The sequence below is a fragment of the Alternaria metachromatica genome (genome assembly GCF_023757995.1).
Source record: "Alternaria metachromatica strain BMP 0045 chromosome Unknown scaffold_7, whole genome shotgun sequence".
Lineage (NCBI taxonomy): Eukaryota > Fungi > Ascomycota > Dothideomycetes > Pleosporales > Pleosporaceae > Alternaria > Alternaria metachromatica.
In genome coordinates this window covers 252,585-276,593 of record NW_026055498.1, presented here as the reverse complement: position 1 = coordinate 276,593, position 24,009 = coordinate 252,585, and the positions used below count along the sequence as shown (strand labels likewise).

Below are 24,009 nucleotides of genomic sequence, written 5' to 3'. Positions count from 1 at the left end.
GCAAGTGGTAACAAGACAAACTGGTCCAAAGTATGTACAAGAATAACGCGAGGTACAGCGACGTAAAGGGCCTCGTCCAGTGGGAGTGAAGGCAACAAAGTTTCTCCAGATTTGTCGATCGCAGGCAGGTAATGCGGGCCAAATTGTTAGCAGGCGCCGCCCCCACTAACGTCGAATCCCTGCACGTCATTTTCAACCGCGAACTCGAACCCTTTGCGTCGCATCAACACCGCCATGTCGTTTTCCTTACTCCGCCCACAACTGTCGCAGTACACGTGCCGGTCATGTCTACTTCGTCTATCGCGCGCTTCGCGACGTCCAATCTCTTCGAATACCTACCACATCAAAGAAAACACTGCTAAAGCCGATGCAAAGGCCGCCGTACCAACATCTCCCGCACGGACGCGTTTTGCGCCTTCACCAACCGGCTACCTCCATCTTGGGTCACTCCGGACGGCGCTGTTCAACTACCTCCTCGCGAAACGGACGGGCGGCCAATTCCTACTCCGCATAGAAGATACAGACCAGAAACGCACAATACCCGACGCCGAGCAGCGACTATTCGACGATCTACGATGGGCAGGACTGCAATGGGATGAAGGGCCAGAGGTTGGGGGCCCATATGGACCGTATAAGCAGTCAGAGAGGAGCGCGATATACAGGGAGTATGCGCATCAACTGCTGGAATCAGGCCATGCATACCGCTGTTTCTGTTCCTCTGAGCGCTTGAACGCGTTGGCGGAACACAGACACAAGCTCGGCATCGCAACCGACTACGACCGCACATGCGCCCCACCCGCGATATCCAAAGAAGAGAGTGACGAAAGAGCGCACAAGGGCGAGGCGCACACCATACGTCTCAAAGTCCCAGACCAGTACCCGACATACAAAGACCGCATCTATGGCACCTTCAGGCCTCTCAAGAGACGCGGCCATGTTACCGAATCCGCATACGAAGACCCAATTCTGCTCAAATCCGACGGCCTTCCTACATACCATCTCGCGAACGTAGTAGACGACCACCTAATGAAGATCACGCACGTAATCCGAGGAAGCGAATGGATGCCCAGCACCCCCAAGCACATCGCCATGTACCAAGCCTTCGGGTGGACACCCCCAGAGTTCGCCCACGTCGGCCTCCTCGTCGACGAGAACGGCAACAAACTCAGCAAGCGAAACTTCGACACCGACATCACTGCCTTCAAAGAGATGGAAATCTTCCCCGAGACCCTCACCAACTTCGCCGCGCTACTTGGATGGAGCCACAAGGAAAAGAGCGATGTCATGGACTTGAAGACACTAATTGACAACTTCAGCCTCAAATTCACAAAAGGCAACACGACCGTCACATTCGGCAAAATGCAATTCCTCCAACGCAAACACGCCCTGCAACGCGCCTCGACCGGCGGCCCCGCCCTCGAAGAAATGGTCCGCAACGTCTCCAAACTGCTCACATCCCCCGATTCGCCCTACCAAGACTGGAAGTCCATAATCGGAAGCCCCTTCCCCGAAGACTACATCCGATCCATCATAATCGCCGACGCAGAAAACTACACAAACGCGAACGAGTTCCTGTACCGCAACTCCTTCTTCTTTACGCCCCTACGACCATTTGATAAGCAGCCGCCCATGTCGACGACTTCCGATATACCCATGCGCGCACAGATGTTAGCGCAGATTGAGGAGAAGGATTGGAATAAAGAGAATCTGATGCAGAAGGTGCATGAGATGATTGATGGGAGGCCCGAGGGCAAGAAGGGAGCGAAAGATGTGTATCATTATTTGAGGAAGACGGTGACGGGGCAGGAGCAGGGCATGCGGTTGTACGACATCTTTGTGATCCTGGGTAGGACGGAGACGCTGAAGAGACTGGGGTTGTTAGTCAATTAAAAGGATGTGTAATTGCGCAAGTGTAACAACAGTGTATAAGAAACGAGTCATGACCATACGTGTTGGTTGATTTTCTCGCATTGCTACGATGAACTCGTTGACTTCAATTCGTGATATCATCCCACCCTGATCTATTCATTTACGCCCTTGAACGCCTTGCCATGCCATGCTTTCCACAGTCGACCACGTTGTCATGTCTAGGAAGTCTCCATCTCAACCTCCTGGCTCTTAACCTCCCCGCCATCCGCAAGGCCAAACACCTTATCCTTGACCTTCGCCGCTAGCAGTCCCATGTCCTCTTCACGAGCAATCTTGCTTCCCGCCGCACCCAGCTTAGTCAACTGGTTCTTGCTTTCGTTGTTCGTCGCGTATCCCGCTCCGCCCTTGAAACGCTTGCTGGCGTTGTTCTCCTGCTGCATCTTGCGGGCGAGGTCGGAGATCTGCTTGGTGCCGTAGTCGCGGTTGGAGATGAGAGGTGAAGAGGATAGCGTTTGTACCCAGTACTTGTTCCACAGCGCTTCTAGCAACTTGGCGTCGAGCGAAGACTTGTAGTGCGAGACTTCGAGTGAGTAGTAATGATTCGCATGTGCACCGAAATCCTCAATCTTGCCAAGCGGAATAGTCTCGAAGCCGTCGCTCTCCGCGCCACTCACGTTCTTGGAGCCGCCACCCGCTTTCGCTTGGTTCTCGACGTACTCTGTGGAGTATGTGCGGAAGGCGCCGATTTCGACTTTACCCGCGGAGACGGTTCGGTCGGGGTCGATGACGATGGCGCAGAAGGGGTCCTGGAACATTTGCTGCGTCTTCTGTGTGTTGACGTCGATACCGGAGAGCCAGCAGCCGTAGCCAGGATGTGAGTGGTACCAGCCGACGGCGTTCTCCATCTGGCCTTGTTCTCGTGCGCGCTGCAGGAACTCCACCATGTACTCGTTTGCCTCGTCTTGTGCGTTGACTCGTGTCTCTGTTCCCTCGACTGGTAACCGGAATGCGTCGGTGACGACGAATGTGTGTGCTTCAATCTTGCCTAGCATTAGGCCCATGACTTCGATTGAGCCGCCCGAGCGCGCGTGCATGACCATCTTGAGGAGGGCGATGGCCGAGATGCGGACGGAGGTGAAGTAGTTGGGGTCGGTTCGCCATGGGTGCGCGTCGTTGATGGCTTTCTGTGCGGAGGCTGAGTAGTTGTAGAGGGCGTCTTTGCTGGGGTCGACGAGCTTGACGGAGTTCTCGAGCTCTGGGATGTTTGTTAGCCATGCGGCAGATGGGGGGTATATTATCATAAAGATAGACACGACACGACATGAATGGAAGCGGATCGATCTTACCCCAGGTCTTCAATGCGGTCCCCATGGTTGAAGACAGCGTAGGCTTGTTTGGGTGAGTTTGGTGTTTTGGTGGGGAGGCGAGGTAGCTGTATGCTTGTTGCGGGGAGCTCTAGCGCCAAGAGATACAAGGCATCAGCGAGCAAGCGGGCAGTCCACAGGAGGGTGAGATGAAGTGAAAACAGTCTATTGCGCTAAACGCTGAGGTTCGTATCGCATATGGCCAACAAAAGAGAATAATTGTGACGCCAGGTTGGTCCATCATCGCTACTTCTTCCGCCGCGACTGATCTTCCCAACCCGACTTCTCATTCATCCTCCGCGCCTCATCCTCCATCTTCTTGACCCATCGCTTAGTCAACTCCTCATTCTCCTTGCGCAGTTTCTCCTTTTCCTGCTCCGCCATGTTGAGTTGCAGGTTCAGTGCAACCATCTCATCGTGCACCTCCTCCACAAGTCTCCCCTTGCCCTTGAGCTCCTCCGCTCTGTCCTTGCCCCGCCTTTCCAGTGCCGTTCGCGCCTTTTCAAGTTGTTCTATGCGCTGCTTCTGTTGTGTGTCCGAGGCTTTGAAGGCGCTAAGCTCAGCAGTCAAAGTACTCAGTTGCGTCTCGAGATCACCGCGCGTGCGCTGAGTGATGGCAAGTTCGGAGCGGAGTTGCGCGACAGCGGACGGAGAAGATACGTCGGTTGTCGCTGCGCCTTTGCCCTTTGACGGGATGGCTTTGGTAGATGCGCTGGCTGCGGGTGTGGGCTCCTCCGCGGAGGATGTCTGGGTTGATAACTGTGCAGTGTTGTCGGCGAGCCTGGTATCTATAGACATCAGCATCTTCTCGTAGCACTGCGCGTCTCGCATGGGCAGATAACATACAGGCGTTGATGTACTGCTCATGCGCCTTCTCTCTCGCGTCACGCGCATCGAGTGCAGACAAATATTCCGCCAGAGAATTACTCATGGCGGCAGGTAAGGTTGCGCGAGATCAAGGAATGTACAAGTCGTCTCTATCGCTGTCATGGTGGTTTGCTACGTGAGCAGGCTGAAGATGGTCACCATGGACGATTGCGGAGGTCGTCACTGCTCCGATTCGACTCGACCCCTGCTAGCGTCGATCTCGGGAAGCTTCGGTCTTGAATATCGCATGTTGCAGCAACAAAGTCAAACTTCTCTCCCGTTCAATTGATTCTTACGACCCGCCGTCAATCGCTCAAGATGCCACCAACACACATCTCCGGTACATCACGGGCACTCTACCGTGTCTTCATCGCGCCAAACCTACGCAACACAACATCCATCCCACTTCTCTACGCCCCAGCATTTGCGCCGACATCGTCTCCCACCTCCCTCTCCTCGTCTACACCTAGCCTCACGAGCCGAACCTCCACGCGCGGCATAAAGTACACGAAAGACACACGCCGCCATGCCATCTCCGACTACTACGTCATCGACCAAGCCATCGAAGCCGACATCATCAACCTCGTAGACGAAGAGGGCGTTTTCCACAACAACGTCCCACTCGACGAGGCGCTGACAAGTTTCAACAAAGTCACCCACCACCTCGTACAAATGACACCAGGGAAATACGACGAAGACGGAAATCTAGACCCGAACAGCCTACCAACATGCCGCGTCATTTCCAAGATCGACCTCCGCGCACAACACCAGAAGAAGCTCGAGACGCTCCGACGGCAAGCTAAGGGCCAGGGCACAGGACCTGCTACAAAGTCGCTAGAACTGAACTGGGCGATAGCGGCGGGCGACCTGAAGCACAGGCTGGTGGCCATGAAGAAGTTTCTGAAGGAGGGGCGCAAGGTCGAGGTTACGCTCGGGCCGAAGAAGCATGGCAGGAAGGCGACAGAGCAAGAAGCGAATGCGGTTTTCAAGGCAATTGAGAACGCGGTGGCGGATTGTAAGGGAGCGAGGGAGACTAAGAGGGAGGGTGAGGTTGGCGGAATTATGACCGTTATGTATGAAGGTAAGAAGGTGGAGAAGAAGGAGGGCGATGATGAGGCGGCTTGAGAGAACGTCGAGATGAGATGGACAAGCAAACCTAGGGAAACCCTCGCCATGTGCTCCTGAGGCAAATGCCGAGCCGCGGACGATGGGGATGTGGGCTGAAGGTGCAAGAAGATGGTATGGCAAGGGAGAGCACGTGAGCATTTTCCGTGCCATGTAGTATACTGTACAACACAACCCACCTACACGTGGTGCAACGATTCATGAACATCTATAGATACACTGTACAGTAAACACGATCAAAACTTTCATATCCTCTTCTCCTCCTTGACCGGCTCAGTCCTCGTCTCAACCCCAGTCGCAACATCAACCTCTGGCATCGCATCCTCAACAGCCTCGAGCTCCTCAGTCTCGGCAGCTACCTCCGCCCTCTTAGCCTCGAGCACCTGCTCACAGACCTTTATCTCTTCCCTTGCTTTCTTCTGGCCAGCAACATCGCGCTTAAGCGAAGCGACAGTGTTCTTCTGCCTGGCTACTTCAAGCTTAGCCTCCAGAATCAGCAGCTCAGCGTCCGAGACATAAGTCCTCTGATCACTGGCTAGTTCAAGCTGCTCATCCGCGCTCGCTTCATTACCGGCTAGACGCAACGCTGCGGAGCGGTGCTCGTGAATTTGGGCTGCGAGCAATGCGGCCTCGTACTCTACCTCATGTTTCTGCACTTCGAGCTCACGGACCTCGATCATGAGTTCTTCAGACTGTACGGGCGAGGTTTCCAGAGTGCCGCCGGGCCCGGCGAGGTCTTGTTTTGTGTTGATTTGGTAGGTCAACATCTGCAGACGAGGGAAGGATTCAGTGTTGGAGTCGTTGAGGTATTCGGCGAAAGAGTGGCCGGTCCTCTCAGCGAATTGCAGTTCTTTGGCTTCGGCGAGGAGGTTGTAGGCGGATACGGTGAGTTCGTTGCGCTTGGGTCCTTGGGGAAGGGACTCGGCGTAGGCGTAGCGGGTTCCTGCTACGTTCTCGTAGATATCAGCGCGGATGGTGTCCTTTTCCTTGGGGTCGGAGAGGGATAGTTCGCGGAATTCTTCCCAGCCGATGGTCGATTCGAGTTCTGAGGGTGGCGATGATCGAATGAGGCTCTTGTGCCAGGGCTGGAGAGCCTTGTGTGTAACGTCTTCCTCGTGGGAGAGGAGTATGTTGTGCAGGGCATCGCGCTCGATGATGACGCGGGACAGCTCGAGGAGGTTCTTGACGTCGATTTCTTCCCATGTGAGTGTCTGCTCGCCGCGATCCATCTCCGCCAATGCTTGCTCTAACAAGGGTCGCTCTTCCAATGTTACCATCAAGCTCCTGCCCCTGCCCAGCAATTTCTCGTGGTACTTTAGGGTGTCACCTAGTAACCTCACAGACGGGCTCTCAATCTCCATTGCGTTGTCCACAATGATCAGCTCGCCTTTTCGGAACCGGTATGAAAGTGCTGTCCGCCATGCGAGGTCGTAGATCTTCTTGGGCAGCTCAGTCGCGAAGTCGCGAGGCTTGGGACCAAACGCGACACCTCCACCTCTCAGCATGGGCGACTTTTTGTCTCCCAGACGAGCGCGACCCGTTCCCTTTTGCGGTCTAACCTTCCTGCGGGAACCTCTGACTTCATACCTAGTCTTGGTAGAAGCAGTACCTAACCGTGTACTATCGCCCTCGTAAACGACCGCGCGGTGTAATATGTCTCGTCGGGTGGGTAGGTAGAGATGGTTTGCAGGATATTGTTCGAATCGGAGCGGTTCGAGGGAGGGGAATCGGTGGATGGTCGCCAGCACAGACTGCTCTTCGAAAGGTTTGACGGGCACATATCCGGATCCGGATCTGGGAGTGCTTATAGAAGCTAGTGTCGCCTGAGAGGGCGCAGATGTGGTGATTGAGCGGGTGGTGGGCGTGCATAGAGATTTCTTGACGACGTTAGCATGTCGCATACAGTGACGGCGAGGTAACATACGGCACAGCGCGTGCATAGCGCATTTGGCCGCACCGACAGCCTTCTCAATTGGTGTGTGGCGCCACGCATGGGCGCGGATATCCTCGTGGAAGCCATGCCGGTCGTCGTGGTGCAATTGTTCCAGTCGTCGGAGTTGGAGGCGGAGGTCCTACGAAAAGCGCTAGTGTGATCATCACCACATTTTCCAGCGGCACCATCGCTCTTGAACATCGTCGAGACCATCAACACCATGGCCTCCACACCCACCCTGCGCCAATTCAGCGCGTGTCTGAGATGCGTGCGACAATTGCCAAGCGCCAATGGCACCCGCCGACTCCTCTCCACCTCGGCGGCCGTCCGTGAAGAGGTGCAGACACAACCCACGAATGCGACTCCCCCTCCACCGCCGACGAACCCTCCGGAAGGCGCTGCTCAAAAGGCCGGCTCTCAAGATACCCCGGAATACATGCAGAAATGGGGCACGCTAGACCCCCAGATGGTGGAGAACAAGAAGCAGGAGCGCCGATTGCTGCGGAGAGAACATGTGCAACCCGTTGGATCCCGTCGTCGCCGTGCCGCCCTCCGTCGGTCGACCCTGCAAAAGACCGACGAGGTCCCATTCGAACAGCTGCCGTACCAATGTTTCCAGGAGGCGAGAAAAGTCTTGATGGAAGACAGGCAGGAGAAGATCAAGGAGATCAAGGTTCAGCAGGAGCGGATAAAGAACCTAATGGCGCAAGACGCAAGCATCAGTGGAGGCCCAGCAGCCAAGGAGCACAGACTGCGGAGCATGAGGAAGCATCTGAACGACCTGATTATTCTGGCCGACATCAACGACCCGGTTGTGAAGCGGAAGTTCGAGGACGGACAGGGTGCGTTATGCCAATATGCTCTCTGCCGACATGACTGACGTGCGAAGGTGACATGAACAAGCCCATCTACCGCTATCTCGCCGACCGGAAGTGGCGCCAGTACAAGCGTCTCGTGCTCGAACAACGTGTTACGCAACTTGCCATCATTCCCGATCTTCTCCCGTCTCTCGATTTGGTTGCAGACATCGATCTTGGCTTTGGACGAAAGCCAGTCGCACCCGGTGACTTCGTAGACTCCGCCATCAGCGAAAAGATGCCTCGACTCAATGTTCAAACTTTCACACCTGGTGAGAAGCTCGTCACTGTGGTGGTCGTAGACGCAGACGTGCCAGTCCCTGAGAAGGACAGCTTCACCTACCGATGCCACTTGATTGCCTCCAACATATCCATCTCGCCTAACAGCACCTCGATACCACTCCAGCGTATCGCCCAAGAGGACCAAAAGACAGAGGATCTCAGTGCCAAGAAGATCGCACTACCCTGGTTAGCACCATGGGCTCACAGAGGAGCGCCTTACCACCGCCTAGGTATCTTTGTCTTCGAGCAGCATGAAAACCAGCAGCTCGACGTCACCAAGATCAACAAGGCCAAGCGCATGGGATTCAACCTTCGTAGCTTTGCCGATTCGAACAAGTTGAGCGCGATCACCGCTACGCTGTTCAGGACGAAGTGGGACGAGAGCATGGCCGAGGTCATGGAGCGTAATGGTCTCAAGGATCAGATTGCTGTAGAGTTCAAGAGGAAGAGAGTCGAGCCACTGCCCTACAAGAGGCGCACTGAGCGCATGCGGTGAGATAGTTGAGGTTGCACGTAGTGAGTGCATGTAGTCATGTAAGCCATATGTACAATACGATGACCTGACAGCTGCAAGTTCAAGTTGTCAGCATGATATGTACAACAAGAGCACTGAATGCGACAATGAAGCGGTAGCATTGTTTACGAGCCCAGGCTGTCTGCGTGGGGTGTTGCGGAGTGGCTGCCTTTGATGGTGGCCGCTCTTTCCAACCTCACGTCCGGGGATGCTTCCTTCCTTCCCTCATACGCGCACGCTTGGAGCTCGTCCCTTCTTTCTTCTGCCAGCTATGCTTCGCCTTCCTAATTTTCTGAATTCTTTTCCTTGACGACCGCAGCAATCGCCGTCAACAGATCTCCAATCCTCACTTCATCGTCTCTCACTGGCGCTTGTCTCCTTTACTCGCCCGCCCTCACGCCCATCATGACGCAGAATGCGCCTTCCGTTCCAAATTCTCTTCCGTCCCAACAGCAGATAGCGCTTGCCCTTGCGATCGTTCGAAGTAAGCCGGCTGGGATGCAGATACGAGGTAAGTTCCGACTGCCCAATCATGCACGCCTTCTGACAGGGCTAGACTATGTCCTGCAACTGCGTGCTCAGATCAGGCCCGGCCCAGATCCGAGGGAACGAGACGATTCCGAATGCTACATTAATCAGGTCGCCTACTGGAAGGAGCGATGTCAACACTCCGAGGACGAATGCAGCAGGCTTCGGGGCGTCAACATCAAACTCGAACGATCAAATCACCTACTGTCGAGCCTCTCCGGACCTGTCTCTGATGTTGATACGAGCATGCTGATGGCGCCGACTGCATCGCCAAAGAGATCTAAGCCATCGAGACAAGCACAGAAACAGTGCCCACCACCGGCCGCTGCTGCGCAGGAGACCATCGATAATGATATGGACTTCCTGGATGTGCTGGGTGAAGCTGGTTCGAACCTCACGGAAGCATTGTATACTACACACTCACTATGCAGGAGTGACGAGCCGGACACCGACACACTTTGCTACAATCTAGTGAGGGTTGCTTCAGGCATCGGCAAGGTCATATGCATTATCGCTCATAACTACGAGCAACTGTCTCGTCAAGGACGGAGAACGCTGGAAGCCATGTCGTTGGACCAAGACAAGTCCGACTTTGCCATCGCCCTATCCGTCTGCGCAAGAGCTTTCATGTCCTTACTTGTCGGCACCAACAAGCTCATGGATGCAAAAGCAGACACACGACTCCCGAGTTTGATCGTTTGCGGGGTGGCGGATATGTTCAAAGCTGCATTGCAATCAATCGAACTCTCAGCGAGAAAGACAGCGCAAACCTTCTTATCGCAGCCACCTTCGCCAAAGAAGACCAAAACCAAGACGCCGCCCTCTGTCATCAAAGAGTCGCCGCCGGCCAGAGCAGTCGCCCACTTGCTGATCAGTTTCCTGGGGTTCCTTGAGAAAACAGATCCTGTGCATCAGAAGATCTTCGATGGCTTTGTCTTCGTTTTGTTCGAACGTGTTGGCAAGAGATTGTATTACTTCACATTTGGACAGCACCGCAGCACGTCCATCGAAGGCAACATCCTACCGCCACCTGAGCCTAGAAATGAAGCAGAGGGAACGAGACAAAATGCCGATGCTCTTGGAACCCGCCTTGAGGCCAAAGCTCTTGTGCTGATACTTGAGCGCGCTATGGGGCTAGCTCCAAACCATATGAATCCCCAGAATGCTCGCCCAAGCCAGACGTCAAATCGTCCGGTCCGTACATTGAGCATCAAAACTCCCGTCACGAGTACCAGGGCGCGCCTAAGTCCGCTTGCAAAAGATCGCTTGCAACGAACACTCGTTGCATGCATGTATGGAAACAACACGAACGACGAGTTTCTGGACGTTCTCACGAAGCCGCTGCCAGCCATGCGGCTGAGCGCCTTGCAAAATGTGGCTAAGATCGATGATAAAGATGTGGGAACTTGGTATAAAGAGGAGATTTGGCGACTTGTTGGCTGGGATGTACTAGCCAGAGAGGGCGCGTGGTGAGACAATCGTAAGGACTCTGAGAAATGCAATGAAACTATGTAACTGTCTATAATGGATTCCTGGGAATAATATCTGGCATGTCTAGTTGCTGGCTTCTTGCGCCAACTGAAACTGGCTAACAAACCTCCGTTCCACCGTCGACTTTTGTGCAGTCTGCACTTGATCCGTCTCCTCTTCATCCCTCGTTCCCCATCCACCCCCGCCAGGTGTATCAATAACAAAGCAATCACCCTTCTGTACAGAAAAGTCCTTACGACCACCCAGCCTACACCATCGCCCTCCAACCTTCTTAACAATATAGTTCACCCCACTCCTCCCATCCTCACCCCCAAGCATACCATACGGCCTAGTAACCCGCCTCTCACTGACAATCGAAGCGTTCATGTCGCGGTAAAACTCATAAACACGACGAATCCCGTTCCCACCATTCCACCGTCCTTGCCCACCCGACCCATCACGTATACTGAACTCGCGAAGAAGCACAGGGTAACGCTTCTCCAGTAGTTCTGGATCCGTGATGCGCGTGTTGGTCATGTGGATGTGCACGCCTGAAGTGCCGTGCCAACCGGGTCCTGCGCCGCTGCCTCCACATATTGTTTCTCCGAAGCCGAAACCGGAGTTGGGGATGGGTGTGCCGTTGTCGTCGTGGTCACCGTTGATACCGAAAGAGAAGACGTTGCAGTCACCTTGGCTTGCAGCACAGGCTTCGAATGCACGAATAACAACGTCGGTGACGCGTTGGGATGTGATGGGGTTTCCTGCGCATACTGCGGCGTATGGCGAGGGGTTTAAGATACTCCCTTCTGGAATGGTGAAGGTCAGCGGACGAAGGCAGCCTTCATTGAGTGGAATGTCTTGGTTGATGAGGCAGCGCAGGACGTATAGTGTAGCGGACCTGGCGATGGCTTGTGGGGCGTTGAAACTGTGATAGCCTTCTTCGCCTGTGCCGGTGAAATCGAAATGTGCGGACCCGTCGTCTGGGTTGATGGTTATGGCAAGCTTGATGGGTGTGCCGTCGTCCATGAAGTCGAGTGCGATAAGAGGCTTGCCGCCAGTTTGTTGATATGTACGCTTCATGAATTCGCGTACGCAGGACTCAGCGTTCGCCGTGATTGCGTGCATGTTTAGGTGTACGGTTGACAGACCTCGTTCGGCGATGAGGTCAGCCACGAGCGCTGCGCCTTTGGCGTTGGCGGAGACTTGTGCTTTGAGGTCGTTAATGTTATCAGCGAGCTTCCGTGTTCCCGAGCATCCTGGGTATTGGGCAGGGTCGTGGAGTAGTACCCTCGTCACTAGTTCCTCGTCGAAAACGCCATCGCGAACGAGGTATTCTGACACAATCATGGCACCCTCCTCGTGCAATTCGACGCTGCCAGCTGGCATTGAGCCTGGAAGTATTCCACCAATTTCCTGATGGTGACCTCTCGAAGCAGTGTAGAATATGATGGTCTTCCCTGCATCGTCAAAGACTGGTGTTACGCATGTGATGTCCGGAAGATGCGTGCCGCCGGATATGGGGTGGTTAGCGACGATGACGTCGCCTGGTCGTAGTTGACCTAGATACTTATTGTGCTGGTACATAACTGCCTGTTCCATCGAACCAAGGTGGACAGGCACATGAGGTGCATTGGCTACAAGGCGACCTTCAGGACTGAAGAGCGCGCAGCTGAAGTCGAGACGTTCCTTGATGTTGACTGAAACGCTAGTCTTCTGTAATGCGAGGCCCATCTGTTCAGCAATACTCATGAAGCGATGAGCCATCACAGAAAGCTCGACTGGATCAACGGTCCGAGGTACAGCAGCTTCGTTACCTGGTAGGGTAGTCGTTCGGTCAAGTTCGATCATGACATGGCGGTCTAGGATAGTTGCCTTGGAGCTCGGTGCAACCACGATGGTCTGTGTGTTGTCCAGGATGATTGCAGGCCCATCAATGATATCACCGTTTGCCAATTTTGTCAAGTGATACAAAGGAGAAGTAGTCCAGCCATTTTCGAAGAAGACCGGGACATGATCTGCAATCTTCTTTGTCGACACAGCGGATGGGGAACAGTCGGTGAGCTGTTGATCGAGATTGAACTCGGGTTCGACCGATGGGCTCCGGGCTGTCGCTCGGACTCGCACGTTCTCAACGAGGATATCGCGTCCGGGCATGATGAAGGAGAATTGGCGCTTGTGTTCAGCTACGAACGCGTCGTCCCACGATCCTTGATCAGGGCGCGAGACCATGAAGGTTGTGTCAGATCCTTCGTAGCGGAGGTTGAGAAAGTGCTCAAAGCCGATTGTTTGGCCAGAGAATCCGTCGTTGGCCAGTTGTTCAGCTGCATTCTTCTCGAGCGATGACAGCCTTTCGTCAAGTTCATCGAGAGAGGACTTCAGCAATACTGAGCACGGCTCTTGGACATCGCGAACGACGTCTGCCAATGCCATGCCGTATGCTGACAGGATAGAAGAGTAACGATGAATCAAAATGCGGTCGATTCCCAGGTTGGCAGCAATGGCGCAGGCAGCTTGTCCACCCGCACCGCCAAAGACAGCAAGATCATGATCTGACGTCCGGTGTCCCTTGGCTTCAGTGAGCGAGCGGATGGGTCGACACATTGTCTCGTTCGCAACTTCCAAAAAGCCAAGAGCAAGTTCTTCGACAGTCTTCGTCTTTCCGCTAGTCTGTGACAGATCCGCATTGACCGTGACGAGTAACTCTTCAAAGGCTCGCTTTGCGCCTTCATAGTCCAGAGGTTCATTCTCGTGCTTGCCGAAGATCTTTGGAAAGTACTCAGCCTGCAAACGTCCCAAGACAAGATTTGCATCTGTAACCGTCAAAGGTCCACCCTTGCGGTATGCTGCTGGGCCTGGATGTGCGCTTGCTGATTCGGGGCCCGCGAGGAAGAGACCGTTGCGATAAGAAAGTATGCTTCCACCGCCTATAAACTTTAGCAACTATGCAAGTCCATAATCTTCAATACTACTTACCGGCAGCAACGGTGTCAATTTCTAGCTGCGGAGATTGAATCGTCACACCAGCGGTGATCGACTCGAAGGTGTGCTCCAGTGTTCCCGCATACCGCGAAACATCAGTGCTGGTTCCGCCCACTACGTAATTGTCAGCATACTTCCGACATGTTTCGCGAGCTTTAGACTTACTGTCGAACCCTATCACTGGCTTCTTCCGCTGTACGTCAAAACATGTCTTGCTGAATCCGACAACACCTCCAGCCGGGCCTGACAAGATGGCTTTGAGACCGCTGAAGTGCTGCCACCCCACTAGTCCTCCGTCACTTTGCATGAACTCGCAACGAGCACCCTTGGTATCTTCCAGGCCGCCTACGAAGCCTTCACGAAAGCCGTCGATGTAATTGCGTGTCAAAGGCGTAAGGTACGCGTCTGCTGTTGCTGAGTAGCCTCTCGAAATGGCTCTGATCATGGGGAAGATCTGTGATGAGACTGATATCTGCGTGAAGCCGATGTGTCTGGCGATATCGGCAACTTGAGCCTCGTGGTTCGGGAAAGTATAGCTGTTTATCAGCGTTATCGCCAAGGACCGCACGCCCTTGTCGAACAGGGCCTGGAGACCTTCGCGGGCGTGTGTGCTGTCTACTGAAGTGTCAGCGAGGAAGTTACTTCCACGTCAAGTTACTAACCAATTGGTCGCAGAACGCGAATGGCTTCGCCACCAACCCCCCTTTCCAGGTTATAGGAGTTGCGGTTGGGGTCTCGTAGTGTTGACTTGTCCTCGGTCGAATCGTGGAGTGTGACGCGCTCGTCAATCTCTAGTACATCGTCGAACAAGGTCTCAGGCCTCCGGATGTTGAGATCAAACAGCTTCGGTCTGGTCTGATCACCTATGCGTAGTAGATCTCTGAAACCTTTGGTGACGACCAACGCGCATTTTGTGGAGTTTCGTTCCAGCAAAGCGTTTGTCGCGACCGTAGTTCCCATCTTGATCGATTCGATGTTGTTGGTGTCAATCTTGCCGCCGCGTGGTATGGATACGTTCAAGGCCTGCTCGAGTATCCTGCGGATACCCTCTGTGGGTGCATCGGCATAGTTCGTTGGATCGTTACTCAAAAGTTTGACGAGTACATCTGGTTTCCCTGGTATAATACCTAAGCAGTCCGTGAAGGTACCGCCGCGATCTATGGCGATGCGGATGCCTGCACCTTGCAGGGGCTGCTCAACGAACGGCATACTCGGTAGGCGATTCAGCGAGGAATGAATCGAGGAAAAGGTGAACTGCAGTCTCCGACAGCCAAGAGCTCCTATATGTCCTACAGCCACTGGGGATTGAAGTAAATCACTCTCGTGCCAGCGGATAGATCAAGGTATGAACACGCCAAAGAGGCAGCGCCTGGTCAGTTGTCCCGTTACGCGCCATTGGCAGTAACTACGCCGATACCGCAGGGCATATCGTTCCGAAGGCATGGCAGTACGGGTTTGTAATGCCTATCGCGTCGCGTTGAGGGTGGAGTTGCTGCGCATTCAGGCAGGATGAGGATGACGCGCGATTGCCGATCCCTTCCCAGGAAACACGCTAATACTTCACTAGCGCGGCGCGAATGAACCCCTCAGTGAATCCTTCGAAGTTCCGACGTTCCTCTCCATCGGGGCCCAGAGTCCGAAGAAATGGCAGGGGTCGATATCACGCTCTCCACCAAATGCTGAGCGGCTATGCGATTATGAGCATGGGTTTGCAGCGCGCATGCCGAGGTCGCAAAATGATTCGACTGCTGTTCATGGCAGCGTTGCCGTGATCTGCCTGTAAGAACACCATCATTGTCGCATCTAGATCCTACCAATATGACCGAAAGCATCAATCTGCAATTGGGGTGGCCGTCGCCGTCCCTCTTTCCATCGGCTCAACTTCTCGACGGCGCGACAAGCGTACTCAACTCGCAAGCAAAAACCGCAGCCTCACTTATCTACGGCCCAGACGCTGGCTACGAACCACTTCGGCGCAGTATCGCAGCATGGCTCACTTCCACGTACGGACGCGGTTCGGAACTTTCGTTCGACCGCATCTGTGTCACGAACGGGGCATCGGGGAACTTGGACAACGTTCTTGCACGCTTCACCGAGCCAGGCTATACACGAAACATATGGATGGTTGAACCATGCTACTTTTTGGCCTGTCCAATCTTCATGGACAACGGGTTCCAGGGGATGATGAAGGGGGTGCCGGAAGACGATGAAGGGCTGGATGTGGAGTTCTTACGACGAAGTCTCAAGGAGGCAGATCAATCGACAACACGCGATGCATCAATTCGAAAGACGGGTGAAAGATATAAGAAGCTTTATCGACACATCATCTATTGCGTTCCGACGTTCTCAAACCCAAGCGCGAAGACCATGTCGCTTCGGCGAAGGCAGCAACTCATTCGCCTAGCGCGAGAATTTGACGCCCTGGTGGTCACCGACGATGTGTACGACATACTACGCTGGCCAGCGGATAAGGACGGAAGCTATGAGAATCTTGGTGACGTACCGCCACGAATCGTCGACATCGATCGCACGCTTGAAGGAGGCCCCAACGATGAATGGGGTAATGCTGTGAGCAATGGTTCGTTCTCAAAGATCATAGCACCGGGTGTAAGAGTAGGCTGGGCAGAAGCGACCCCTGCGTTCACGCTTGCACTGTCGCAAGTGGGCGCGACCAGATCTGGAGGCTGTCCCGCACACATGTCTGCTTCATTCGTTCATGAGGTGCTTGAGTCTGGGTTGTTGCGCAAGCATCTTGAAACCAAAGTTCTTCCGACGTTTCGGGTTCGCTATTATGCTATGCTGGAAGGGATAGACAAGTTTCTGGTTCCACTGGGTGTCACTATCTCTACTGGGAAGCCGTACAATGAGGTTTCTGGACAAGTGAACGGCACCGACACTGGTCTTGAGGAGTCTTCTGCGCAGGCTGGAGGCTACTTCATCTGGCTGCTGCTACCAGAAGGTCTGGCTGGAAAGGGTGCTGATTTGGCTGCCAGAGGCTTGGAACGATACAATGTAAAGTTTGCATATGGCGACATGATGCAAGTGCACGGGGACCCTGCATCCACTGTTCGTGCGGCAAAGGGCTATGGAAATGGCATACGTTTATCATGGGCATGGCATACGGAAGCAGAGATTCTTGAGGGTATTCAGAGATTAAGTGTATTGATCAAGGAAGCTAGTAAATAAGACTAAATCTACAATATGTAGTTGATACATATCGGATCGGTTGTAAAAATGCAGGCTCATTCTCTTGATGGTGGCGTGAGTAGACCCCCAACGACAGCATGAGACTGACCGTGCTTTTTAGCACTATCTTCTAAGAAGAACTTCAGGACAACTCCAGCTGCTGTCACAGAATCGTCATCCGCATCGACAGCATCGAGCGTCTCTTCCAAGACCTTGGGCTGCCAATTCGGAAAGAAATACTTAATTGTCTCACTGTTGATGAAACGATCGAACTCGAAGTGACCCTGGAATGTGAGGACACGATCAGGTTCGTACATGCCCTGATTAGCGCAATGCTGAGTACTTCCCAGCGTTGTCCAGGAGCCCGGTAGCGCTTCTACATCCGGAACAACCACGTGGTCGTGATGCACGAACTGTAGCTTCATCTTTTCCTCATCTTTGTCTTCCTTAATTCCTCCATCTCCAAAGAATTCGTTGTAGAATTGCCGTTGCAGTGTGATCTCTTTTACCCCTAGTTCCCAGCCTTCCGGATGCTTCTCCACCTTCACACCATGATCTCCTAGTAGAGCTTGACACACCAATTGGTGGCCGAAGCAGCTACCGAAAATCTTCACCCTGGGCTCCCTCTCATATATTTCTCTCGTCCATCTTGCGAGTTTGTGTATCCAGGGCAGCTCATCGTAGGCCGAGTTTGCGGAGCCAGAGATGATGACAGCGTCGAACTCTGCTATCGAGCTGGGATATTCATTCCTCGTGACGTCGAAGTCCGTAGATGTGATCCTAATGGCAGGGCTCAAGGACGCGCCTGGTGACTTTGTGTTGGCAGCCGCGAAGGAAAGAAGTTGGTGGAAGATGCGCCCATAGGTGGGGGCGCGCTCGGCGGCAACAACAGGCACCGGTGCATCGGCATTAAGCATGCAAATGCGTAAATTTCGTGCCATGGTTGCACGAATTGAGCGAGAGGGTTTTTGATTTGATGTGTTCTTCCTGAATAACCTTTTCTCAAGCAATGTATCTGTCTTCTATGGATGTCGCTTTCGGGATGCCCGCATTCGGCGATGCACGTGATGGCCGCCGATAAGCGGTTGACGTTTGTCGCGACTATCTCGCGATTTGCCACGTCTCCAACCACGCAAGGCCACTGACCTCGCCCACTTCGATATTCAATCAACCACCGCGACGACGTCCTCACAATGGTTGTAGGTATCTTTTATGCGATGCGCGATGATCACAACACTCTGCGTACGAAATGTGACGGACAATTGGCGCCGCTGCAGGACGCCATATCCGTACGCGCAGCAACCCTCGAGCAAGCCCTATCGCCCGTTTTCCCGTAGCGCATATCTTCTATACACACGGATCCTAGCAGTCGGGTATCAGGAGCCATACTAGCACTACCATGGCATGGTGTGAGGGCCTGACAACCCACTATTGGTCTTGACCCACCGTGCCACCATCGGACATGAGAGTCCGAAGAACCATCTCTTTATTCCTCAACGCTAGGTAGCGAACATGGGCATGCAAACCGGTTGATCGTTGCCGTCGCCAAAATGCGGAGAACGACAACGCTCGCGAGTCAAGGGCACAATCTTGGTCCTATCGAGCTGGACTCTGACGTTCCATATCCCGTCCAGCCGCTGTCTAGCTGGAGATAGCGACAGTCAGCGAGATATGAAGATAGGCATTACTGATATGAGTATTTGTCTTTGTCTTCTATAAAATACACATCTAATTGGGTGTTCGAGACACCACTGGGAGGTTCTTGTTGCATCTCCATCCTTACCCCACTTATTGCGACCATGCCCGACGATAGCAAAGTCATGTCGTCCGCCGACGTCGAGGATACACATTCTGTCAAGATGGGAGAAGTTGCCTCGGCCAACGTTGATGTGGCAGCTGCCTATGCTCATCATCTCTCGGGCGAGAATGCGTACACAAGAAAAGAGGCGACACGATTGCGATGGAAGCTTGACCTGCGTCTTGTGCCATTGCTCTGGTGTAAGTGCTTGTAAAGCGAGATAACGAGAAGCGCTTGCTAACAGACACATCAGTCAACATCACGCTGGGCGCTATGGACAAAGTGACGACAGCTACAGCGGCCTTGTACGGCTTCCGAGCTGATACTGGCTTGACTGGAGACAGATACAGCTGGGTTAGTAGTGCATTCTACGTAAGTAATCCTACCCACCATCACCTCTAGGGTGCTGACAATGCGTGTAGTTTGGTTATCTGTTCTGGTGCCTACCGAGTGGCAGCCTCCTCCAGCGCTTTCCGATCGCCAAATTGATGTTTGTCGCCCAACTGCTCTGGGGCTGCATTCTCATCGCGACGGGTTTCGCCAACAACTTTCCTACGCTAATCGCACTCCGTGTCCTTCTTGGAGCTCTCGAAGCTCCCATCGTACCCGGCAATTTCCTCATCATCAGCATGTGGTACCCGCGACGTGAGCAACCTCTTCGAACCGGCTTGATGTATACGGGTCTTTCTGTGTGCTTCACTGGTCCAATCGGATACGGTATTGGATTCCTAGCAGGCGAACATCAATGGCGCGCCATGTTCTGGATTACAGGCGCAATGACCATTGTATGGGCTTGCGTAATCGGCATCTTCTTGCCTGACAATCCTGTCAAGGCTAAGTTCGTTAGCGAGCGACAAAAGGCCATCGTAATCGACAAGATCCGGCAAGACCAGACGGGAGTGGAGAACAAAACGTTCAAGAAGGACCAGATGATTGAAGCATTCCTTGATCCCAAGACATGGCTGATGTTCTTCTTTCATATCTGGATCAGTAGTGAGTAAACCTGATGTGCCATTTCTCCAGGTCTACGCTGATATTCTCTAGTTCCAAACGGAGGCTTGACGAACTTCACGCCTCTCATCATCAAAGGCCTCGGCTACACGTCTCAGCGCTCGACACTCCTCACAATGCCCACCGGTATCTTGCAGACTGTCGCGTCCTACGTTTGCAACGGCGGAGTATTTCTAACTGCGAAGTATTTTCCAACAAAACAATTGCGAACCGCCTGGGTCGTGTTTGGCATCATCGTCGGTATGATCTCAGCAGTCTTCTTATACGTCCTGCCGCTCGACAACTACAACGGGCGTCTCGCAGCGTTATACTGCTCGTACTTCTACCTCGGACCCTATATTGTCGCCCTTGGTATCAATACGGCAAACACCGCGGGCCATACCAAGAAAGTCACCGTCAATGCGCTGGTCTTTATCGCATACTGTGTTAGCAACATCATTGCGCCGCAGTTCTTCAAGGCTGATCAGGCACCGCTATATCCACTTGGTATGGGTGCTGTGTTGGGAAGCTATGTGCTGTCGATGATTACCATCGCCATGTATGCAACGTACTGCTGGTATGAGAATCGCAGGCGAGATCGCGTTGACTCTGATAAGGGTGGAAGGGTGCACGCAGATACTGACTTCCGCGACTTGACTGACAAGCAAAATGTGCACTTCCGATACGTGTGGTAGATGTGACAGAAGCTGGCAACCGCTTGATACGAAGTTGTAGTTATCACAGGTTTTATCCAAAAGAATCGATTCGTTACCAACATACTGCCATACCTGTGAATTTCTTCCTGTGCAGTCCGACACGTGCCTTTCATCAGATGATACCCGTGACCCAATCGTGCGCGATACACATTCAAGTCAACATCCTGCATATGTCAAGCTAGACACACAGCACTCGGAAGTCGCGAAGCTAACAGGCGTGCGCCTCCGCACGCGAAAGTGGACCTGTCCACTCTCGTTCGCTTATCTTCCGATAACGGACTCTTTCGGACTCCCAAGTGCGAGAGTGCGGGAAGCATACGGGCTCTACGCCTCTTTGCAGTGGAGAAAGCAGATACCTTGCATAAGCTGAGTGACAAGGATATTTACGCGTCTCACGTGTCGAGCTAGGATTACTGCCATGAGAACAACGCTTCTTGTAGATAAATGGTCAGAGGCACCTCGTTGACCGAGTACTTTGTCCTACAAGCTGGAAGGCTAGACAACAATACATATCATATCTTCTTACATTCCACAAGATGCCTAAGCTCGACATATCCGTTCAAGACGAGCAGAAGGCTTTCGAAGCTGATGTAGCTGCTATTGAAAAGCAATGGAGCTCTGCAAGGCAATCGCATTTGAAGCGGTATGTAGCCCATCAGCACAGCAGCAGTTATACTCCGTGACAGGATTCAGCTGACCTTGTTGCCAGACCATACACTGCGAGCACTATAGCCGCGCTTCGTACTTCCATCCCCGCTCCCTCGGAAGCCTCCTCGATCCAGGCCAGCAAGCTCTGGGAGCAACTCAATGCACACAATAAAGCCGGTACATGCGAGTTGACATTCGGCACAACCGACCCTGTTGCAGTCTCGCAGATGGCCAAACATCAGCAGACTGTCTACGTATCCGGTGCTCTGTGCGGATTTTCAGAAGTCGCACTCCCCGGAATGGACCACGCGGACTACCCCTGGGATACCGTGCCAAAGGTTGTTTCCAAGATCTTCAAGAGCCAACTTTGGCATGACCAGCGCCAACGACAGTACCGGTTGCGACATCCGATCGAGGAGCGTGAAAAGCTGGAGAACTGGGATTACATGGCACCGATCGTTGCGGATGGCGACATGGGCTTCGGTAGCTTGACGAGTACGATGAAGATGGCGCGCGAGTTTGTGGACGCTGGTGTAGCGATGATACACATTGACGATCTTGCTATCGGAATGAAGAAGTTTACGGTTGGTCAAGGGCGTACTATTGTGCCGACGCAAGAGTACCTGGACCGTTTGACAGCTGTGCGGATGCAATTTGATGTCATGGGTGCGGAGACGCTACTGTTGTGCCGCTGCGACACGGACCATGCCGAGTTCATCACCAGTGTTGTCGATGAGCGCGATCACGAGTATGTGCAGGGAGCGACGAAGAAGATAGAGCCGTTGCAGAAGTGTCTCGCGGCCGCGCAGATGGGAAGGAAAGACTTAAAGGCCGCGCGGGACGAGTGGAAGGCCAAAGCAGGGATCAAGACTTTCGATGAGGCAGTTGAGGCCGTCGCGTCGAAAGAAGAGTTTGCCGCTTATAAGGCCGAGCTTTCGAGTCGCAAAGTTGTTTCCCTGTCAGACCGTCGCGATATCGCGAGCAAGACCGTCCAACAAGAGGTTTTCTTTGACTGGGAGCTATCGCGATCGGCGATGAGACAGTACATGATCAAGAGCTGTGTCAAGGGTATCGTCGAGCGTGCCATCGCCGCTGCGCCACTCGGAGACGTGACCTGGGCGCGTATGGACTCTCCGAACTGGGAAGACATCGTCGCGTTCCACACTGAAGTTCGCAAGGTGTATCCAGGCCGGCTCTTTGCCTTTGGCTACACAGGCGACTACGACTTTGCGAAAGCGGGTTTCAGTGATGACCAGGTCAAGAACCTTCATCTTGATCTTGCCAAGCTAGGGATCGTATGGCAAGTCCAGCCGATCTGGAGTCTGCAAGGTCTGAACATGGTGACGGAGCAATTTGCGAAGATGTGGCAGGACCAAGGTATCGCTGGCTACTTGAAGTCGGTGCAAGGCCCAGCTCTTAGCTCAAAACCTATGACTGATGGGTTTGAGAAGTTGAGTTATTGCGGTGGATATTTGGCGGATGCTTTCTTCGAGACGGTCGCGGGGGAGTCTATCGTAGACAGGGGCAAAGCAGCGTGATGGAAAAGACGTCGATAGCCCATATTATGAGTACACTAGCTTTAATAGTATCTCACTTTTCAATGACGTGTCATGTCCAGCCTTCGAAGGCAAACACCCCAGGAAACGAGAGTAGGTCATCAACAGCCAAATCCTCAAGCCCAGAATCTGCAATCCCGTACTCGAATGGCTGTTGCATGGCAAATGGCATCTGGAAGTTTCCGTTGATCTGCTGTAGCTGATTGTTGATGTTTTCCTCAGGTTCGTGGTGATTCGGAGCGAGCATGCCACGAATCGTTGGTAGCTGGGAAGGTTGCGCAGAGCGAGGGAAGTCTTCATTTATCATCTCATCGATCATGCGCAACACCGGACGATGCACTACTAGCGCGCGAACCTGCGGAAGGTGCTCTCGGATTGCCGTAACGGTTTTCTCTGACAGCCGAGTCGGTGGTTTGTTGGGTCGGTCGACCAGCGGGATTTCGCGCGCCAGTAGCTCGAAGACGTCTCGCAGGCATTCTGCCTTCGCCCACCTGTCTGCCATTATCGCTAGAATGTTGGAGCAGGCGCGGAGCGCGTCAGAGATATCGAGAGAGTAGTAATTGTCGGTTCTGTGTTCCGGCGGGGTAGCCCAGAAGCAGTACAAGAGTGTGATACCGGACTGGAATTGTACGAGGAGCTGCTAGGATTAGCGCATGCGTCATCGAGTGTGCGAAATTGCTTACTGCAAGCCATGGCTGAGCGATTTGACGATCAATCTGAGTCCTACGAAACATTAAGCAAGCCTGGCTGCTGGCTTGAACCGACCAATCGCCGGCAGATCCGATCACGTTGGCTTTTGTCGGTCGATAAAGCATGAGCAACGTATAGTGATAGATCATCGCTTGCCACCGTTGTGATGTGTAACCTTTTGACTGTGGATCTGAAAAGTTCTGTACCCTAGATTTGAAGTTCTCCAATTCCGCAAGTATCCTTATCCGCCAATCTGAACTGTTCTCAAATTGAGCTTGGTAATCCCATCGAAGCGTAACGGCGCTTATTTCGGATTGTATGCGCCTGCACTGCAGTATATGAAGCGCTGAGGAGTTACACGTGTAGTTCTGCGAGTCATTCAAGTCATGATTAGGCGGCGTGATGGCAGCGGCGCCTAACAGGTCATGGTCCTCGATGTTAGCGAAAGGCCTTACGGTAATCATATAGTCCGGCACAGATGGTGGAAGATCGAAGGATGACATGACCAGCCGATCAAGAAGGTATGCGCACCAAAAGCATCGCCGTCGAACTTGAATTACCAGCCGTGCATGAACGTCGGTTGATGGTGGTTCCGTCTCGCCGAGGTGTAACTGTTGCAGGACACATTGTCGTATCG

General features: G+C 53.3%; 12 protein-coding genes across 12 annotated transcripts; 7 read left to right on the top strand and 5 right to left on the bottom strand.

The window, feature by feature from the left end:
- Positions 1-234: 234 nt before the first annotated feature.
- J4E83_004116 (uncharacterized protein) lies at positions 235-1,890 on the top strand (the record flags this gene model as incomplete). The annotated part of the gene is made up of 1 exon (XM_049331047.1): positions 235-1,890. One exon carries the CDS (start codon positions 235-237, stop codon positions 1,888-1,890), a length of 1,656 nt encoding a protein of 551 aa, XP_049189593.1.
- A 197-nt stretch (positions 1,891-2,087) lies between these two features.
- J4E83_004115 (uncharacterized protein) lies at positions 2,088-3,240 on the bottom strand (the record flags this gene model as incomplete). The annotated part of the gene is made up of 2 exons (XM_049331046.1): positions 2,088-3,124; positions 3,216-3,240. The coding sequence occupies 2 exons, from the start codon at positions 3,238-3,240 to the stop codon at positions 2,088-2,090; spliced, it is 1,062 nt and encodes a 353-aa protein (XP_049189592.1).
- A 239-nt stretch (positions 3,241-3,479) lies between these two features.
- J4E83_004114 (uncharacterized protein) lies at positions 3,480-4,164 on the bottom strand (the record flags this gene model as incomplete). Its single annotated transcript, XM_049331045.1, has 2 exons — positions 3,480-4,021; positions 4,080-4,164. The coding sequence occupies 2 exons, from the start codon at positions 4,162-4,164 to the stop codon at positions 3,480-3,482; spliced, it is 627 nt and encodes a 208-aa protein (XP_049189591.1).
- Positions 4,165-4,418: 254 nt separating this feature from the next.
- J4E83_004113 (uncharacterized protein) lies at positions 4,419-5,225 on the top strand (the record flags this gene model as incomplete). Its single annotated transcript, XM_049331044.1, has 1 exon — positions 4,419-5,225. One exon carries the CDS (start codon positions 4,419-4,421, stop codon positions 5,223-5,225), a length of 807 nt encoding a protein of 268 aa, XP_049189590.1.
- Positions 5,226-5,470: 245 nt separating this feature from the next.
- Positions 5,471-7,126, bottom strand: J4E83_004112 (uncharacterized protein; the record flags this gene model as incomplete). The annotated part of the gene is made up of 1 exon (XM_049331043.1): positions 5,471-7,126. The coding sequence occupies one exon, from the start codon at positions 7,124-7,126 to the stop codon at positions 5,471-5,473; it is 1,656 nt and encodes a 551-aa protein (XP_049189589.1).
- A 252-nt stretch (positions 7,127-7,378) lies between these two features.
- Positions 7,379-8,793, top strand: J4E83_004111 (uncharacterized protein; the record flags this gene model as incomplete). Its single annotated transcript, XM_049331042.1, has 2 exons — positions 7,379-8,000; positions 8,048-8,793. The coding sequence occupies 2 exons, from the start codon at positions 7,379-7,381 to the stop codon at positions 8,791-8,793; spliced, it is 1,368 nt and encodes a 455-aa protein (XP_049189588.1).
- Positions 8,794-9,216: 423 nt separating this feature from the next.
- Positions 9,217-10,812, top strand: J4E83_004110 (uncharacterized protein; the record flags this gene model as incomplete). Its single annotated transcript, XM_049331041.1, has 2 exons — positions 9,217-9,322; positions 9,368-10,812. 2 exons carry the CDS (start codon positions 9,217-9,219, stop codon positions 10,810-10,812), a joined length of 1,551 nt encoding a protein of 516 aa, XP_049189587.1.
- Positions 10,813-10,893: 81 nt separating this feature from the next.
- J4E83_004109 (uncharacterized protein) lies at positions 10,894-14,997 on the bottom strand (the record flags this gene model as incomplete). Its single annotated transcript, XM_049331040.1, has 4 exons — positions 10,894-13,733; positions 13,783-13,902; positions 13,954-14,403; positions 14,451-14,997. The coding sequence occupies 4 exons, from the start codon at positions 14,995-14,997 to the stop codon at positions 10,894-10,896; spliced, it is 3,957 nt and encodes a 1,318-aa protein (XP_049189586.1).
- Positions 14,998-15,606: 609 nt separating this feature from the next.
- J4E83_004108 (uncharacterized protein) lies at positions 15,607-16,974 on the top strand (the record flags this gene model as incomplete). Its single annotated transcript, XM_049331039.1, has 1 exon — positions 15,607-16,974. One exon carries the CDS (start codon positions 15,607-15,609, stop codon positions 16,972-16,974), a length of 1,368 nt encoding a protein of 455 aa, XP_049189585.1.
- A 56-nt stretch (positions 16,975-17,030) lies between these two features.
- On the bottom strand, positions 17,031-17,915 carry J4E83_004107 (uncharacterized protein; the record flags this gene model as incomplete). The annotated part of the gene is made up of 1 exon (XM_049331038.1): positions 17,031-17,915. The coding sequence occupies one exon, from the start codon at positions 17,913-17,915 to the stop codon at positions 17,031-17,033; it is 885 nt and encodes a 294-aa protein (XP_049189584.1).
- Positions 17,916-18,773: 858 nt separating this feature from the next.
- Positions 18,774-20,457, top strand: J4E83_004106 (uncharacterized protein; the record flags this gene model as incomplete). Its single annotated transcript, XM_049331037.1, has 4 exons — positions 18,774-18,972; positions 19,026-19,144; positions 19,195-19,765; positions 19,817-20,457. The coding sequence occupies 4 exons, from the start codon at positions 18,774-18,776 to the stop codon at positions 20,455-20,457; spliced, it is 1,530 nt and encodes a 509-aa protein (XP_049189583.1).
- A 557-nt stretch (positions 20,458-21,014) lies between these two features.
- Positions 21,015-22,664, top strand: J4E83_004105 (uncharacterized protein; the record flags this gene model as incomplete). Its single annotated transcript, XM_049331036.1, has 2 exons — positions 21,015-21,121; positions 21,188-22,664. 2 exons carry the CDS (start codon positions 21,015-21,017, stop codon positions 22,662-22,664), a joined length of 1,584 nt encoding a protein of 527 aa, XP_049189582.1.
- Between the last annotated feature and the right edge of the window lie 1,345 nt (positions 22,665-24,009).